The 19656-nt window shown below is 49.3% G+C and overlaps 1 protein-coding gene across 1 annotated transcript; it reads right to left on the minus strand.

Annotated features, from left to right (window-relative positions):
- Positions 1-1534: 1534 nt before the first annotated feature.
- SLC25A28 (solute carrier family 25 member 28) lies at positions 1535-19042 on the minus strand. The gene is made up of 4 exons (XM_082268005.1): positions 18645-19042; positions 11075-11303; positions 4164-4220; positions 1535-2217 (listed from the first exon to the last, which is right to left on the minus strand). Exons 1-4 carry the CDS (start codon positions 18900-18902, stop codon positions 1697-1699), a joined length of 1065 nt encoding a protein of 354 aa, XP_082124131.1. The 5' UTR covers positions 18903-19042; the 3' UTR covers positions 1535-1696.
- Between the last annotated feature and the right edge of the window lie 614 nt (positions 19043-19656).

Consider the following 19656-nt stretch of genomic DNA (forward strand, 5'->3'; position numbering starts at 1 on the left):
AAGGAAAATCTTCCAATAGGGGACACTGGTACAGGTGACCTCGGGGTCCCTAAAATAATTGCCTTGGTTTACAGGTATTTCCTCTGCATGTTTGGCTATGGGACAGGAAGCAAAGGTAAATCTTCCAATAGGGGACACTGGAACAGGTGACCTGGGGGGTCCCTAAAATAATTCCCTTGGTTTACAGGGGATTTCCTCTAACTTACAGTTTGGCTATGGGACAGGAAGCAAAGGAAAATCTTCCAATAGGGGACACGAACAGGTCACCTGGGGGGTCCCTAAAATAATTCCCTTGGTTTACAGGTATTTCCTCTGCCTGTTTAGCTATGGGACAGGAAGCAAAGGAAAATCTCCCCAATGGGGTACAGATGGTGAAAAAAATAAAAAAAAAAATTAGACAGGGGTTATAACCCTCCCTTATTCTATCCAAAATAGAAAAAGAAATTTGCCTTAAAGTAGTAGTAAACTGATTTTTTAAAAGTTCTACCTACAGGTATGCTTCTAATAAGGCTTACGTGTATGTAAAATGAATATCTCCTAGTTTAAGAGACATTCTAGCAAACAGCAGCCAGGTAGGTCACCGGTGCAAGAAGGAACAGCAAAGGTATGCGCGGGAGTGATGTCATCAGGGCTCCCCCTGTCAGAAGGATGGAGTCTGCGAACCCGGAAGACCGGGTAAAAATGGAAGACTGCAGCGGTGACTTGCGCACCACTGGAGGGCTTCTTTTTTAAAGGCAAGTCTTTCATAATGTGCAAGTATGCGATGCACACTAGCACATTATAATATTGCCATTATATATACACACATACACTTTACTACCACTTTAAGGCTGTCCCAACGCACATACTTTCCATTGCCATCAAAATCAATGAAGATGCGTCCACGTGTTGCACATGAGTTTTCGTTGGCAAGACATGCAATGTACGTTTAAATTCAAAAAAGGTGGGAATGGCCCTCAAGAAAACCTGCCAGGGTGTAAATTTGCTTGCTAGCTTTACTGGCCCACTGAAAAACGCCTTGCGTCTGGCTGTCTTTGGCTTCAAGAATAAGTCACTGACCTGAAAAGCATGCAACAAATGCAGGTCAAACCCCTTATTGGTGTGCATTTGAGGTCACTGATCATAGTCAAGGCCAACAGATCAGCATGACAGCAATCTGAATATCGGAGGGAGTCAGGAATGGTGGCCTGCATGTTCTATTACATCAGATGGTAAAAGCTGGCAGTTCTATTCTTTGTGTCTATTGGATACCCGCCTCAGGCCGGCCTTGCTATGCCAGCCAGGTAGCTTGCCTCAGGCTGGCCTTGCTATGCCAACCAGGTAGCCTGCCTCAGGCCGGCCTTGCTATGCCAACCAGGTAGCCCATTTCATTTTTCCAGCAGTGCAAGGGCACGGGAATAATTGCTATCAGAACTGTTCTCTCTCCAAACTTTTATACCCGCGGTCCAGTGATCGGACCAGAGATTTGTCACTTTAGAAGGTGAGATAAAACTGACCATAAGGCAGAACCTGGTAAAGAAAAAGACATACAGTCTGTGTTCTGTGCGTTGTATTAAGGGATAGTGATGGAGGACAGAGAGCTCTCGGCACGCTAAGAACAGGTTAGATAAAACATTAAAAGAAAGGCAGATCTTGCCGGCTGATGACAGTTCATGAACCCCGGCCTGGAATAACGGCTGTGCTTTGGTATGGCGCTTCAGTGCCCCGCCCTCCTCTCTTCCTGACGCTTAGTGATGATGTATTTGAAGAACTCGTACACAGACCACGCAATGGCCGTGGAGGGCATCTGATAGATGATTCGGGCCTGAACTCCTCGGAAGTAGGCTGTGACGCCGCCTACTTGATAAACCGTCCTAAAGGCGTTAGCCATGCCGGTGATATGTCCACTTATGTTCGAGGAATTCAAGGCAAGCGTCTCCTGCGTGTTCAGTAAGGTTTTGCAAACATCCAGCGGTGTGGTGACGGCGGCGGCCACCGCCCCTGCGCATGCGCCGGACACCACGTGGGAGGTTGGGTTGTATTGTCTCTGAGAATTTAGGTGCTCTTGCATGAACTCGTAGGTCATAAAGTGAATCGCCTGGAAAGGGATGTTCATGGTCAGCTGTGTCGTGTAGCTTCTGTAAAAGGCACCAGCACCCTCGTTCCGCCACACGGCTCTCATACAGTCCATCACCCTCCGGTACGGCGAGTTGTACATCTGCATCCTCTGCTTGATCACTTGGGAGAAGAAAAATAAGACAACATTACTGAGGATCCCAGAACATGTCAGTTTCAGCAACTCCAGACAATCCCAGTTTAGGATAGAACAAGGAAAGGATAGAACTTCTGTCAGGTTTAGGTGTCCTCTGGACAGGAAGAGCAGAATCTCCAACAACAATCAGCTAACAGAGGTCCTAGCCTTCCCCCCTACTCTACAAGTGAGAGAACTCTGCCTCATCCCAACCCACAGGGCAAGTGGAAATCTATAAAGGCAGCAGCCGTCTGCAGGTAATGATATGCACAACATATGGGGCTGTGTCCCAAAACAAAAACTGGATTTTAGTACTTACCGTAAAATCCTTTTCTCTTAAGTTCATCGACAGACGCAGCTCCATATCTTCTTTAGACTATTGGGTTATGCTCCTCCCATCAGGAATAGGACACTAGGCAGGAAAAAGCTTTACCACGCCTATGGAGGCTGTCCCTGCAGGAATAACCCCACCCACTCTGCTAAAGCAAATAAAAAAAAAACCCATTCACTCAGAAGTAGAGGGGTGGGTGCTGCGTCTGTCGATGAACTTCAGAGAAAAGGATTTTACAGCAAGTACAAAAATCCAGTTCTCTCTATCGCTCATCAACAGACAGAGCTTCATATCTTCTTTAGACCAGTGGTCCTCAACCCTGGCCCTCAGGGCCCACTAACAGGCCAGGTTTGCAAGATAACTGAAATACATCCCAGGCGATATCATTTGCTGCTCAGTGATTGCAGTACTCTAGTCTGCATCTCCCCAAGGTAATACTTAAAATCTGGCCTGTTAGTGGGCCCTGAGGACCAGAGTTGAGGACCACTGCTTTAGACCATTGGGATGTCCCAAAGCAGTATTTTCATGAGGGGTGGGAAGACAACGCAAAGAAGAACGTAATTCCCCAAAGGCTAAAACGTAGGCAACCAGGAAAAACTGGGGCTCATCTAGCAAAAACATACACCCTCAAAGAGAACAAAAAAGATTCTCTTTAAACAGCAGCCTGCAAAACCTTGCAGCCAAAGGAGGCATCCGAAGATGCCAACACATTAACTTTGTAGAATTTTGTGAATGTATGCACAGAGGACCAAGTTGCCGCCTTGCAAACTTGCATTACTGACGCCTGATGGCAAAAAGCCCAAGAGGCACTCAGCGCCCTAGTAGAATGCACCTTCACTGGGAGAAGAGGAACCGGACTCTTCAGCGAATAAGCCTGAACAACCGTCTGCCTCATCCATCTGGATGTGGTCAAAGCAGATGCAGCCAATCCTTTACGAGGTCCCTCGGTAAGGACAAAAAGAGCATCTGATTTTATAAAAGACCCAGCGGCCCCCAGGTAAATCCTGATCGCCCAAACCACATCAAAAGAATGCAAGGCAATTTCCTTGGGTTGCTTGGGGAAAGAGAGGGAAAGTAGCACAATGTCTTCATTCAGATGGAAATCAGAAACCACTGTAGGAAGAAGAGACTGGAGGCTGTAGCAGTGTATGGGGGTATGCTTGCAGGGACAGCCCCCATAGGCGTAGTAAAGCTTTTTCCTGCCTAGTGTCCTATTACTGATGGGAGGAGCATAACCCAATGGTCTAAAGAAGATATGGAGCTGCGTCTGTCGATGGATAGCGAACAAAAATATTCCAAACTAAAAAAAACTTCAACTTTAAAGCCATTTGCCTTCAGGTCAACATTAAACATTGGAAGAGGTTTGACCAGCCATTATTCAGTAATGGGGGGGGGGGGGGGGGGGACATTTCTCTGAGCCCAGGACTTCCATTCAGAGGATCAGTGCCAAGCACTCTACAGCCTGAATGGAAAGTGCGTATTGGACGGGTTGGATGGGAGCACGCAACGGGTGGAAGGAGTCCATTGGGGGTAGCACACTGCTGGGGGAATAATCGGCTCACATTATTCTGCCTCCAGCCCGCCCCCAACAAATCAACTCACCTTCAGCAGGATTCATCGCTGCGTCATGTAACAGTGTCGCTACACAGCCAGCGGCCCCTGGAAGACAAAAACTGTCACAAGTGAGCAAGAGAGCCATGTCTGTGCAAAATCTCTTCACTGCTACACCGACCCTACACTGCCAAAATGTACCTACGCTTCCAGGCTGACCCTACACTGCCATGTCGTCCCTCCAGTGTCAGGCTGACCGTACACTGCTACACCAACCCTACACTGCCATGATGTTCCTCCAGTGCCAGACTGACCGTACATTGCCATGATGTCCCTCCACTGCTGCACTGACCCTACACTTCTAGGATGACCTTTCACATGCTGCCTCTATAATGCCACCCTGTCCTTACACTACCACAATGTCCCTCCAGTGCCAGGCCAATCCTACATTGCCAGGAGGTCCCTACACTGCCAGGATGTCCCTCCGCTGCAAGGATATCCCTCCACTATCAGGCTGTCACTACACTGCCATACTGACCCTAGGCTGCCAGGATGTCCCTCGAGTGCCAGGCTGACCCTCCACTGCCAGGCCAACCTTTCACATGCTGCCCCTATAGTGCCACCCTGTCCTTCCACTGCCACGATGTGGCTTCAGTGCCAGGTCAACCCTACATTGCCAGGAGGTCCCTACGCAGCCAGGCTGACCCTACACTGCCAGGATGTCCCTCCACTGACACAATGTGCCTATATTGCAAGGCCAATTCTCCACTGCCAGAATGTCTATTCTGCCAGGATGTGCCTACACTTCCAGGCCAACCCTACACTGCCAGGATGACCTTTCACATGCTGCACCAATAGTGCCACCCTGTCCTTACACTACCACAATGTCCCTTCAGTGCCAGGCTAACCCTACAATTGCCAGGATGTCCCTCCGCTGACAGGCCGACCCTACACTGCAAGGATATGCCTCCACTGACACAATGTGCCTACATTGCAAGGCCAATTCTCCACTACCAGAATGTCCCTACGCTGCCAGGATGACCCCCCCCCCCCCCATCCTTACATTGCCCCTATAGTATCACCCTGTCCATACACTGCCACAATGTCTATACACTGCCAGGATCTCACTCCACTCTCAGGCCGACCCTACACTGCCAACTCTACCGAGGAGAATGCTGTGTGAGCCGCTCTCTCCATGCATATACCACAGAAGGACAGACAGCAAACTGCACACAGAGACCTGTACATAGAACTGCTGACTGACAGTGTCTATCACTCAACTCAAACATTCAATGAGACACCGCCTGGAGCCCTCCTACTCCAGGACACTTATAACTTTGCCTTCTGTCACATCTTTGATTTATGCGGAGAATCCAGTCACTCCGATACTGGTTATCAGAATGCTCTCTGCTGGAAATTTCTCAAGGTGCTGAATGACAAAAGGAGGAGAACTGGGAATATATTGTGTGGGGATTCAGAAGCAAAGACTGGCACAGCAAGGAAAGGGTGGCAATTCTACTCCAGCCCCAATCCTCTCTGGCTACATCCACTATGCATTTTCCCCTTTAAGAATCTTTAGAAGCATACACTGTACCAGTTTGCAGATTCAACACTGAAAAAGATGCAAATAAATTAATCTCCAACTATAAATCCCAATTCGGTATACCCTTCCCCCACCTGGTAACCCTCAGCCTCCATGTTACCTCCAGGTATTACAAGCAGCTCCTGCAATCTTTAGTCCCCAGATCTCCCAATTTCTGGTCTGAGCCCTTCACTGGGAAAGTTTATTGGAGCTTCTGCAGGTAAAGGGTCCATTATTGCATGGGGAGGGCCTTACCTCTCACAGTCTCTGGATGTCGTCTGAAGTATCTGGTAGACCCACCACAACAATAGACTTATTCCTAAAGGGCCAGTACCTGGATTTCCCAGCTTTTGCAAAATGATGCAAGAGTCCAAATCCTTGACAGTGCTTTATAGATTATACGTGGGGACACCTAATGTGTCAGGGTGGGAACAAAGCTAAACACAGGGTGACCTAACTGACAATATCCCCAACACAACAGAAGATACCTCAGCTAGGCTTCATATAGAACATATCGCTTCTGGATGGACTGGCCCTTTTAAGGTTATGCTACAAGATGTCACCAGCAGGTGGAGATAAAGCTCAAAACTGTCTCTGCTGTGAGAAGGCTGACCAAGAGAGATGGTGGGTGGACGGCCTACAACCCTGCAGCTGGTGGATGGACGGCCTACAACCCTGCAGCTGGTGGGTGGACGGCCTACAACCCTGCAGCTGGTGGGTGGACGGCCTACAACCCTGCAGCTGGTGGGTGGACGGCCTACATAGAACCTGCAGCTGGTGGGTGGGCGGCCGGCCAAGAACAGGGGTCTTCAAACTATGGCCCTCCAATTGTTCAGGAACTACAATTCCCATCATGCCTAGTCACGTCTGAATGTCAGAGTTTTACAATGCCTCATGGGATGTGTAGTTCCACAACAGCTGGAGGGCCGTTGTTTGAGGATCCCTGGCCTAGAACCTGCAGCTGGTGGGATCACTTTGCGGTATAATGGGAGGCGGGTTGGGGACCTCTAAGGCGTCACAAAGGTTCACATTCTATTAAAGGTTAAAGTTTGGATGACAGAAATAAAATAAGGAAATTTATCTTAAACCTGCTACAAAGAATAACTCCACCCACAAATAAAAGCACAGTAATGGGCGGAGTTCAGGTCAATTCGTCCCCAAAGCCAATATTTCCATTTTAGGATGGTAACCGTTGAATCACTCAGAAAATTCCTCCATACTCCTTCACGTAGGTCTGTCCGCACCATCAGGCTCGTTTGGTGGATCCCCCCCAGATAAGTTCATGAAATTATGGAGGCTTTATAATGGTCACAGTGGGAGGATCTCATCAAAATGAGGTCACCAAGTGATTCAACAGCTCAACAACCAAGCAAAATATCAAGAGTGGGTGGAGTTGGCCTTTAACCCCCTTCGAGCGTAAGGATAAAACAAATGTTAATGCCCAAGCACAATTTTGCAACTTTGACATGTGTTTGTAAAACGGGACATATCACCACAACTATTTTGTGTATCCAGGTGGATAATACCATTCCCCCCCCCTCCAGGGCAAACTGGCCCACAATAAAAAAATAAAAATGTAGCGGTATATTGTTACTTCCATACCCTACCACCAAAGATAGACTCAAAATAAAATTCCCCTGCACCTGTTGATCGCAGCAATACCACATATGTGTATGGTTGTGATTTGTACCCGTAGTACAGCCCAGAAACAATAGTTCTCATTTTTAACATTTGCCTTTAACCCCTTTGTGCCTATGGGTAAAAAACAATTCTAAATCACAATACACAATTTTTGCAACCTTGACGTGTGTTGGCAAAACTACATATTATCACAACTACTTTGTGCATCCAGGTGAATTATATCTTTTTTTTGTAAGGACCAATTGGGTTTTCATTGACTGGGATTTGGTAACAGATTATATATATATATATATATTCCCCCCCCATCTTGCAATTATAACCTACCGCCAAAGATCAACCAAAAATAAAATTCTCCTGCTCCTGATGATCGCAGTGAAAACACATGTGTGTACCTGTAGTACAGCCCAGACACAGTTATTTATTAACCCCTTTACACCGACATAACACATATGCAGCCTCACTGGACTGTGCTTTTTGCCTTGTGGCGGCATATACGCCTATCGGTCTGTGTGCTAGGAGCATGCCACACAGTACGCTCCCAGCACAGAGACCAGGGTCTCACCGAGAGTCCTGGGTGCTGTACCAACGATTGGGACCCGGAAAACATGATTCCAGGTCATCCGATTACGGTGGTGGCCTCTGATTGGCTACTACAGTGATAAATCACTATGAAGCCCACCCCTTTTTTCTCTCTCTGAAGGGAGGGTAAAGATTTCTTCTCTATCCTTGCAGAGAAAAAAAAAAAACACCCCCCCCCCCTCCCCATTAACAACCAAATTAAAGCCCAATTTGTCCCGATTAAAAATGTGGTATAATCCACCTGGACACACAATGTAGTTGTATGTACGACTTTACTAACACACATCAAAGTTGCAAAATTGTGCTTAGGCATTAACATTTGTTTTACCCTTAGGTGTGAAGAAGGCAATTATTTTTTTCCTTCAATCCTACCCAAACCTTTATCTAGGGGTGTGAAAATTTATATTTAATATAAAAAAAATGTCACACACCTAGACAGGCATCTTCACACCTCGCATTTAGAAAGAAACGAACAAAACTAAAAAAATAAATATATATTTTATAGTTTTATTCACTTTTCTTAATGCAAGGTGTGAAGAGAAAAAAAAAAAATTATATAATATAAATAAAATAATTATATATATATATATATATATATATATATATATATATATATATATATATATATATATATATATATATATATATATATATATATATATATATATATATATATATATATATATATATATATATATATATAAAATGCAAGGTATGAAGAGAAAAAAAAATTATATTATTATCTAAATATATATATTATAATTATTTTATTTATATTATATATTTTTTTTTTCTCTTCACACCTTGCATTAAGAAAGAAATGAACAAAACTATAAAATATATATATATATATATATATATATATATATATATATATATATATAAAATTTTATAGTTTTGTTCATTTCTTTCTTAATGCAAGGTGTGAAGAGAAAAAAAAAATTATATAAATCTAAATAAAATATATAATATATATCTATAGCATTTTTTTTTTTTTTTTTTTTTTTTTTACACAATTTTGTTTATTTCTTTCTAAATGCAAGGAGTGAGAGATCCAATGTATAATATATTGTATACAATGTATCCATCTCTCCTCTCCATTCAGAGAGAGAGTGAAAAGATGGACAGTCTTTACACTGACTGATGACTGCGATAGCCAATCAGAGGCTATCACAGTGATCAGGTGACCCGAAACAGAGTTCCGGGTGCCAATCATTAGTACGGGACCCGGGGCTCCTGGTGAGGCCTTGGTCTCTGATTGGGTAACATTCCATACACAGATCCCCCATCCGTGGGTATCTCCACTACAGAGCAGTGCTCAGCCCATAGAATACAATATGCCTGAACCATTCCAGAGTATTGTATGTGAAGGAGCCCCTCATAGGATGAGTAAACTCCCCCCAATTCTACCCATCAATACCTTTCTTTAGATTCTTTTCCCCTGATGAAGAGGAGCCGTGACCCCCAAAACTCATCGGCTCTGATCAAATCTTTTATCCAATTTTAGAATAGATTTATATCTGGCCGATTCCCTTCCACTTTACTCTCAGGATTTACTTACAAACCAACCAAAAAGCAGACTGGCCTTAGAGAAGACCCATTGCTGATCCACTGAAAATGCTAACTGCCTGGCTTTCATGCCAATCCAATGACTATAACTCTGATGCTTCATTCACACCTGGGCGTTCTGGAATTGCAATCGGGTGATTCTGCCCACGATTCCAAAATTGCAGCAAAATGCAGGACGCGTTTTTTTTTTTTAACTTCTTAATGGAGCCCCAATTGTGATGCGATTTTCCCATGATAAATCACGCTGTGTTAGTGGCAAACTGCGATGTGCAAAGCTTGTCGCTCAAAAAGTAGGAGTTTCTTTTAGGTGACAGCTTCGCATGTTACGGTTTGCCACAATTTATCAGGGGGAAAAAAAAAAAAATTTATATATATATATATATATATATATATATATATATATATATATATATATATATATATATATATATACACACACACACAAAAACCCAAATAAAAAAAATATATGTAATAAACTATATAATATATGTGTGTAATAAATAAATTATGTAATTATATATATGTATGTGTGTAATAAATATATATGTGTAATTATATATATAAAAAAAAATATATGTAATAAAAATATAACATATATAATATACATTTTTATTACACACACAAAATATATATAAAATTATATTATAATATATATATATATCACAAAAACCCACTGCAACGCGATTTTGTTGCTATTAAAAAGTAATGGCATTACAAACGCGTCCTGCGTTTTGCTGCGATCCTAGAATTGCAGGCAGAATCGCCCGATTCCACAACGCCCAGCTGTGAATGGAGCACCAGTCCCTAGAACAAGCAAGCAGCCAGTGAAGTCAGCACACCCAATCTGCATGCATCTGTCAGGTGTGCGACTCCAGAAAGACCTGGACCCAGCAAACAGCATCGGCAGGGAGGAGATAAATGGCGCCCCCGCCCCCCACACACTGATCTCAGTACAGCTTCTCTCTAATAGTTGGCCATTGGCTGCGTTTTACCTAAAACTCCACCTACTACAAAACTTTCAGTTGTGGGCGGAGCTATTAAAGTATTTACAGATCAGTAACTGCAATCCTGAGACCTCGGATCACACAAATAAAACAAAGCAAAGAGCACATAGCTGCCCTCTCTTCACGGGGGGCCCAGAACTCCGCAGGCCAAACACAGGGATGACGAGCGTCTGGCACACGGAAAAAAAGTCAAAGCAGAATGCCGAGACGTCTGCGCTCTAGTGCCCTCCCCCGCGGCATAAGGCGGCTCCTGTGATTCGCTGAACCAATCAGCCAATGTTTCAACAACACTGTCATTGATGGCAAGGCGGGTCTGCCGCCAGCAGTCTACAACCATTTCCTTTATTCTCATCAAGTCTTATGATGACTCCGCCCACTGCCAGTCTTTTAGGCTGAAAAAAGAAAAAATGCCGGGGAACAAAAAAACCTCAGAACCTCCAATGGCGGCCACTCATTCACTTACTGAGGGGCGGAGGCTGGGAATTTAGGGGTGACTACGCTAGGTGGGCATTTCCTGGCCCAGTGTGATTAGTAAGGGCTCCAGTGGTACAGTCAGAGGGGGGAGGGGTAAGCACAATCGTCAATACCGTTAGCTATATGGCTATTGCCCCCCGGGCGGATGGCATCACTCAGTGTCTTTTTCAGTTTCTCATAGCAGGCAAAATACAGGGCATGTGCTGGCCCAGCTCCTGTCGCTGTAACATTCAATCCTCGCATCGGCCTCCAGAATCCCTCCGTGCGGATGATTTTGAACAAAGCCTCCATCACATTGCGGTAGCGAGCGGCGGGGTCAGGCTGCAGACTCTGCATCCGGGTCTGGAAGAGAAAAGGACATCTGAGAACCTACAACCTCTTCATTCATTCATTCCTCTGACGCTTCATCCATCCCATCATTACAGCCAATCAACTGCCTGGGCTGCCCCACTAAAGACACTTCGACCCAAGGGGTCACAATGGCAACCAACCTCTTCACACTTCATAGCCACCCCCAGGAGACGGGAACCCAAACCCTACCTTCACCCCCCAGGAGACGGGAACCCCAACCCCAGCTACACCTTCACCTCCCAGGAGACGGGAACCCCAACCCCAGCTACACCTTCACCCCCCCCCCCCAGGAGACAGGAACCCCAACCCCAGCTACACCTTCACACCCCCCCCCCCCCCCAAGGAGACGGGAACCCCAACCCCAGCTACACCTTCACCCCCCAGGAGACGGGAACCCCAACCCCACCTTCAGCCCCCAGGAGACGGGAACCCCAACCCATCTACACCTTCACCCCCCCCCAGGAGACGGGAACTCCAACCCCAGCTACACCTTCACCCCCTCCAGGAGACAGGAACCCCAACCCCAGCTACACCTTCACACCCCCCCCCCCCCAAGGAGACGGGAACCCCAACCCCAGCTACACCTTCACCCCCCAGGAGACGGGAACCCCAACCCCACCTTCAGCCCCCAGGAGACGGGAACCCCAACCCATCTACACCTTCACCCCCCCCCAGGAGACGGGAACTCCAACCCCAGCTACACCTTCACCCCCTCCAGGAGACAGGAACCCCAACCCCAGCTACACCTTCACACCCCCCCCCCCCCCCCAAGGAGACGGGAACCCCAACCCCAGCTACACCTTCACCCCCCAGGAGACGGGAACCCCAACCCCACCTTCAGCCCCCAGGAGACGGGAACCCCAACCCATCTACACCTTCACCCCCCCCCAGGAGACGGGAACTCCAACCCCAGCTACACCTTCACCCCCTCCAGGAGACGGGAACCCAAACCCCAGCTACACCTTCACCCCCCCAGGAGACGGGAACCCAAACCCCAGCTACACCTTCACCCCCCAGGAGACGGGAACCCAAACCCTACCTACACCTTCACACCCCAAGAGACGGGAACCCCAACCCCAGCTACACCTTCACCCCCCAGGAGATGGGAACCCCAACTACACCTTCACCCCCCAGGAGACGGGAACCCCAACCCCAGCTACACCTTCACCCCCCAGGAGACGGGAACCCCAACCCCAGCTACACCTTCAGCCCCCAGGAGACGGGAACCCAAACCCCAGCTACACCTTCAGTCCCCAGGAGACGGGAACCCAAACCCCAGCTACACCTTCACCCCCCAGGAGATGGGAACCCCAACCCCAGCTACACCTTCAGCCCCCAGGAGACGGGAACCCCAACCCCAGCTACACCTTCACCCCCCAGGAGACAGGAACCCCAACCCCAGCTACACCTTCACCCCCCAGGAGACGAGAACCCAAACCCCAGCTACACCTTCAGCCCCCAGGAGACGGGAACCCAAACCCCAGCTACACCTTCAGCCCCCAGGAGACGGGAACCCCAACCCCAGCTACACCTTCACCCCCCAGGAGACAGGAACCCCAACCCCAGCTACACCTTCACCCCCCAGGAGACAGGAACCCCAACCCCAGCTACACCTTCACCCCCCAGGAGACGGGAACCCAAACCCCAGCTACACCTTCAGCTACCAGGAGACGGGAACCCCAACCCCATCACCCCAATGAGATGGGAACCCCAACCCCATCTACACCTTCACCCCCAGAAGACGGGAACCCCAACCCATCTACACCTTTTATAGCTACCCCAAGGTGATGGGAACCCCAACCTATCCTGTACATTTCATAGCCACCCCCAGAGGACAGGAACCCAAACCCATCTACACATTTCTCAGCCACCCCCATATCTACACATTTCACAGCCAATCCCAAGTGACGGGAACCCCAACCTATCGTGTACATTTCATAGTAACCCCCAGGTGACGGAAACCCAAACCCATCCTATACACTTCATAGCCACCCCATCTATACCTTCACCCCCAGAAGACGGGAACCCCAACCCATCTACACAACTTTTTTAGCCACCCCAAGGTGACGGAACCCCTACCCATCTACACATTTCAGAGCCGATGCTGATGTACATTTCATTGGCATAGTGGATGGGAAAGTCATCTTGGAATGGGCAAAACTGGCATGCAAGTAATGCACTGCCAAACCCGCAGAGCTCCCCCCCCCCCCAGGTCCTGATGGAGCCCAAAGAGGTCCTGTGTCCAACCGGAGCCCCCCTCCCCACAGGTCTGTGTCCAATCAGAGCCCCCCTTCCTCCCACAGGTCCTGTCAGAGCCACCCACATGCCCAATGTCCTGCTGAAGCAAAACTCCAGCTCACACTTCAGTTACAGTAACAGTTGTGACTTGGGATAAAGGTCTTACATTGAGAGAAGATGATCAATGTAAGCACTCCGGTCAGTGGTAAAAGGTTTATTTAAACCCTCGAACTGCTACATATGCAAGAGAGTAGGGCTGGGCGATATGGCTGAAAACTGTATCACGATATCAGTGTTTCATATCGATCGATATCGATAATTATTGATATTTTTTATTACCCATTTAAAATAAGGACCCTAGGGTGAGAATGCAGGGCGGCGGGCATGGTGCAGGAGAATGCAGGGTGACTGGCATGGTGCAGGAGAATGCAGGGTGACTGGCATGGTGCAGGAGAATGCAGGGTGACTGGCATGGTGCAGGAGGATCCGGGGTTGTGGGCATACTACAGGAGATGCAGTGCTGTGGGCATGGTACAGGTAGACCATGCCCGCAGCACTGCATCCCTTGTAGTGTGCCCGCAGCCCTGCATAATGGCAGGTAGTGCAGCAGTTTCCCTTACCTGTTCCAGAGGCGCCTTAATTTTAAAAATGGCGCCGCCCGGCGCCGACACGTCATTGCGCACGCGCCGCCACCGCTCATATAATTTCGGCTATTCCCGGCCTCTCCCGAGCGGCGGCGGCGCGTGGTGACACGTATGCGACGGGCGGCGCCATTTTTAAAGCTTAAACCCGTCGGAGCGGACTTTTTTTTTCCCTTGACTCGAGTATAAGCCGAGGGGTACGTTTTCAGCACAAAAAAATGTGGTGAAAAACTCGGCTTATACTTTCAAGTTCTAATATCGAACGGTTTTATCGTTTAATTTTTTTATTGCTATCGATCACGTGACTATCGCGATACATATCGGTATCGTTTTATGGCAACAGCCCTACAAGAGAGCTTGCTTTCCTTAAAAACAGATTTACTGGCAGGATCACCAAGTGAAAAATGAAAGAGGCTAAAAAAGAAAAACGAATGCCGCAGACCAGGCTGGGGCCCATTCCCCACAGCTGCATATATAAACAAATTGATACTGGACAGACCTAACCAGGACGGGGGCTTTTGTAGGGACTGCAGGGTGGCCTTCTACGGACTATGGGCCCTGGCTTTTAAGGGGAACACTACTCTTTGGGAGGTGAGTGTCTGGGGACCACTGGAGTGGTCTTGTTTCAGATTCAAACCCGTGTTTCCCCCAAAACACACAAACTCTGGGAACTGGAAGACCCAGATACACATTCGGGTCCTCCATACCCAAACCAGAAATGACTGCTTTAGAGTATGAGACTCGAAAAATTAATTTAACCTCCTGCCATCCGCGCTACAGCCTATATACGGCTGCAGCGCGGACTCGAATTTTCGGGAGACCGTTCTTAAACGGCCTCCCAGTGACACGCCCCCCGCACGCTCCCGCGAGCGCGCATCGGGGAGAATCTGTGTCGGCCGTGTCCCTTGGACACAGCCGATCACAGATCGTGGTGAATGGCCAATCACAGCGGCCATTCACCACGTGATCAAGCCGTCCAATGAGAGATGATCTCATATGTAAACATATGAGATCATCTCTCATCGCCGGCGCTCCTTCCTCACACGGAGCCTGCAGTGTGAGGAAGGAGGGAGAGCTGCACAGCGCCGGGGACACAGAAAAAAGTAATCAGGGCACCGATCACCAGTGCCCTGATTACTAGAGGTACAAAAAACACACCTTCAATGCCCACAGTGCCCACCATCAGTGCCCATAGTGCTGCCAGTCAGTGCCCATCAGTGCCTGCTCATCTAGGCACTGATGAGCACTGACTGGCAGCACTATGGGCACTGAGTGTGGGCACTGATGGTGCTGCCCATCAGTGCCACCCGCCAGTGCCCAGTGCCACCCGCCAGTGCCACCCAGCAGTGCCACCCGCCAGTGCCCAGCAGTGCGGCATATTAGTACCTCCTCATCAGTGCCACCTCATCAGTGCCCATAAGTGCCACCTCATCAGTGCCCATAAGTGCCACCTCATCAGTGCCCATCAGTGAAGGAGAAAAATTTATTTATGTTCAAAATTTACTCGCAAAAAAATAAGAAAAAAACTTTTTTTTTTTCTTTCAAAATTTTCTGACTTTTTTCTTTTTTTTTGTAAAAAATGAAAAACCCAGAGATGATAAATGCCACCAAAAGAAAGCTCTATTTGTGTGAAAAAAATGATAAAAATTTTATATAGGTACAGTGTAGCATGACCGCGCAATTGTCATTCAAAGTGTGACAGGGCTGAAAGCTAAAAATTGGTCTGGATGGGAAGGGGGTTTAAGTGCACAGAAGGCAAGTAGTTAATCAGCTCAAAGCAACCCGATACTGGGGGTCTCCTGCTATAGTCGGTTTATTAAAGTGATTGTAAAGTCTCTTTTTTTCCCTATTAAAATAAATATGTTATACTTCGCTGCTCTGTACAGTTCGGATCCTTCCCTCCTGTTCAGTGTCCCCACAGCAAGCTATGGGGGCACTCGAGCCGAGTCCCTCTGTCCATTCAGAGACGGAGCCTCAACCAGGCCCCAATAATGCCGCACTGCTATCTCAGCCAATCCCAGGCAGCTGAGAAACTCCTGCAACATCGCTGGATAAAGATGGGGCTCAGGTAAGTATTGGGGGGGGGGGGGGGATGCTGCACACGGGTTTTTTTTTGTTCATCTTAATGCATAGAATTAATTAAGCTAAAAAAACCTTCTGACTTTAGAATCGCTTTAAGCGTTTAAGCATGTTCCTCCCATTGCGTGCCTCCTGGGTGTGAATTCTCATTGTTATTTGAGTCACTTATTGTTTCTGTCAGTCTGATCATCTCTTGGAGATGTGATGAATATCTTCTCCACTGTACCTGGTTATGGAACCATTGTGGGATATTTATGCTGATGATAATGTGGAATGTACTTTGTATCCTGGGTTGTGGGCTGGGTGCCAACCAGTCTGGGCGGGCCCGGAGTCATCCAGGTGGCTGGTTGTTTAATTCACTTAAGGAAGACGCCCTGTAATACTTACCTGAGCCTGTATTTATCCAGCGATCTTGCATGAGTGTCCAAGCTGTCTGGGACTCCTCTGATTGGCTCAAAATCATTTCAGCTAAATCAGGACAGAGGGGGCTGGGTTGTGGCTCTGTCTGAATGGAGACAGGGAGCTGGGGCTCCGGTGCCCCCATAGCAAGCTGTTTGCTGTGGGGGCACTTTGACAGGAGGGAGGGGCTAAGAGAGCAAAAGAGGGACCCGAGAAGAAGGAGGATCTGGGCAAAACCAACCACACAGAGGAGGGAAGTGTAACATGTTATTTATTAATAAAATAAATCCCCACACTACATTTTTACAGTTTCTGGCGATGAGGATTTTCTTACAGATTGCTTGTATGATAATCACTGTAAGAACGATCATTTTACCGGTCATGAATGCCTTTCACTTACAACTCCACCCCCCTCCACCGGCAATGACTCCTCCCTCTCTCTGGTGACCCTGCTTCCTCCCGAGAGGCTCCTCCCCCTCACACAGCCCACAGGGTACATCAGGCAATGCCGCATTATCCCTCCCCCTCAGTGAAAACTCCACCCCTTTACCTCTGATGGCCCCTCCCCTTTATACAGACCACAGGTTAGGTTACACCAGGTAGTGCTTTTAATTCCTCCCCCTCAGAGATGGCCCCGCCTGACTCCTCCCCCTCACAGCCCACACCAAACAACGCACCATAATCCCTCCCCCTCAGAGATGACTCGCCCCCCTCTACTTCCTGTGATAACTCCTCCCCCTTACACAGCCCACAAGAGTACATCAGGCCATGCTTTACAATACCTCCCCCTCAGTGATGACTCCCCCCTCTCACTCTGATAGCTCCTCCCTCCTCAGTGATGAATAGCTCCTCCCCCTCACACAACCCACAGAGTACATCAGGCAATGCTACATAACTCCTCCCCTTCAGTGATGGCCCATCCCATGTCTCCTCCCTCTCAGCGATGGCCCCTCCTTCCTTTGAAAAATCCTACCCTCTGATAGCCCCCCATTACACAGCTCCTCCCTTTTCACTGATAACCCCTCCTCAGTGATGACAACACCTCCCCTTCACAGCCCAGAGTACATCAGGCAATGCTCCATAATCCCTCCACCTCAGTGATGGCCCCTCCCATCTCTCCTCCCCCTCAGTGATGGCCCCTACCCCCCCCTAGTAATGACCCCTCCCATCTGTCCTCCCCCTCAGTGATGGTCCCTCCCATGTCTCCACCCCCTCAGTGATGGCCCCTACCATCTGTCCTCCCCCTCAGTGATGACCCCTCCTCCCCCTCAGTGATGGTCCCTCCCACGTCTCCTCCCCCTCAGTGATGGCCCCTACCCCCCCAGTGATGGCCCCTCCCATCTGTCCTCCCCCTCAGTGATGGCCCCTCCCATGTCTCCTCCCCCTCAGTGATGACCCCTCCCATCTGTCCTCCCCCTCAGTGATGACCCCTCCCATGTCCCCCTTAGTGATGGCCCCTCCCCCTCAGTGATGGCCCCTCCCATGTCCCCCTTAGTGATGGCCCCTCCCATGTCTCCTCCCCCTCAGTGATGACCCCTTTCCCCCCCTTAGTGATGGCCCCTCCCATGTCTCCTCCCCCTCAGTGATGTCCCCTTTCCCCCCCTTAGTGATGGCCCCTCCCATGTCTCCTTCCCCTCAGTGATGTCCCCTTTCCCCTCCTTAGTGATGACCCCTTTCCCCCCCCTTAGTGATGGCCCCTCCCATGTCCCCCCCCTTAGTGATGACCCCTTTCCCCTCCCCATGTCCCCCCTTAGTGATGGCCCCTCCCATGTCCCCCCCCTTAGTGATGGACCCTCCCATGCCCCCCCCTTAGTGATGGACCCTCCCATCTCTCCTCCCCTCAGTGATGGCCCCTCCCCTCAGTGATGGCCCCTCCCCTGTCCCCCCTCAGTGATGGCCCCTCCCCTGTCCCCCCTCAGTGATGGCCCCTCCCCTATCCCCCCTTAGTGATGGCTCCTCCCCCGTCCCCCCTCACCTTCACACAGTCCACCGGGTACATGAGGCAATGCTCCATAATCCCGGCCACGGCTCCGGCCATCATGTGTGTGGTGACGGTGGATCCCTCCGGCAGAGCCTCGTACTCCAGATCCGGGACTCGGCCTCCCTCGGCGGAGCGGCTGCTTAGCTCCGGTTCGGGCCCGGCCGGCCAGCCACGTTTGACCCAGGCTCCCAGCATCCGGGCGGGATCTCCAGCGGAGGCGCCCCGCTCCTTCAGCACGGCTTCCAGTTCCATAGCACAGTCTCCGGGCTGCTCCTGGCCGCCGGTCCGGGCCCCTGGGCGCCGCTCCTGGATGTCAGAACCACCCGACACCGCCGTGGTGGCGCCACCGAGAAGAGCGGCCTAGAGACACACCCACCCCGCGGCCATTGGGCGTCCCCTGTAGGCGGGCACTCTGTTGCATAACCCACACGCTCATTGGCCACCTGACACGCTCATCACCATTTGCATCTCTTCCATTGGTCAAGCACTTCGCCCTTTAGCGCCCTCCCTGCTTCTTGCTCTGTGATTGGCTGAGAATTTAGAAGCTGAGGTTGAATGCTGATTGGACGATGCGCCTGTCAATCCAGCTCCGTACTCCGTGATTTCGTAATCTCCGCCCCGCCTGTCACTACCGCCGCCCGATTCACGTGTAAGGCAAAGGGTGGCTGCCGGGGGCGGGGCTACAAGGAGTCACGTGACCTTGAAAAAGACTCATCCTAACATCATACTTATAGCTGCCAACCTGACCTCTGACCCCTCCCTGTGTATACAGGGCCCTCCACTTATATATATGTAAGAGTGGGCGGAGTGAAGTCATGAATCGGGCCACACCCCCTGCTCATCCCCAGAACACAACGATCACAGTTCCCCTCATCTGCATTAACCACGCCCCGTTCACATAGAGCACGCCCCGCAAGCTTCAGAGGAGTGATGATGTCATCGCTTTACGTCCGGATGGATTGGCTGAGCGGAAGAGGGCGATGACGTTTAATACAGAAGCCCGACC

The sequence above is a fragment of the Pelophylax lessonae genome (assembly GCF_965119305.1).
Source record: "Pelophylax lessonae genome assembly, chromosome: 9".
Classification (NCBI taxonomy): domain Eukaryota; kingdom Metazoa; phylum Chordata; class Amphibia; order Anura; family Ranidae; genus Pelophylax; species Pelophylax lessonae.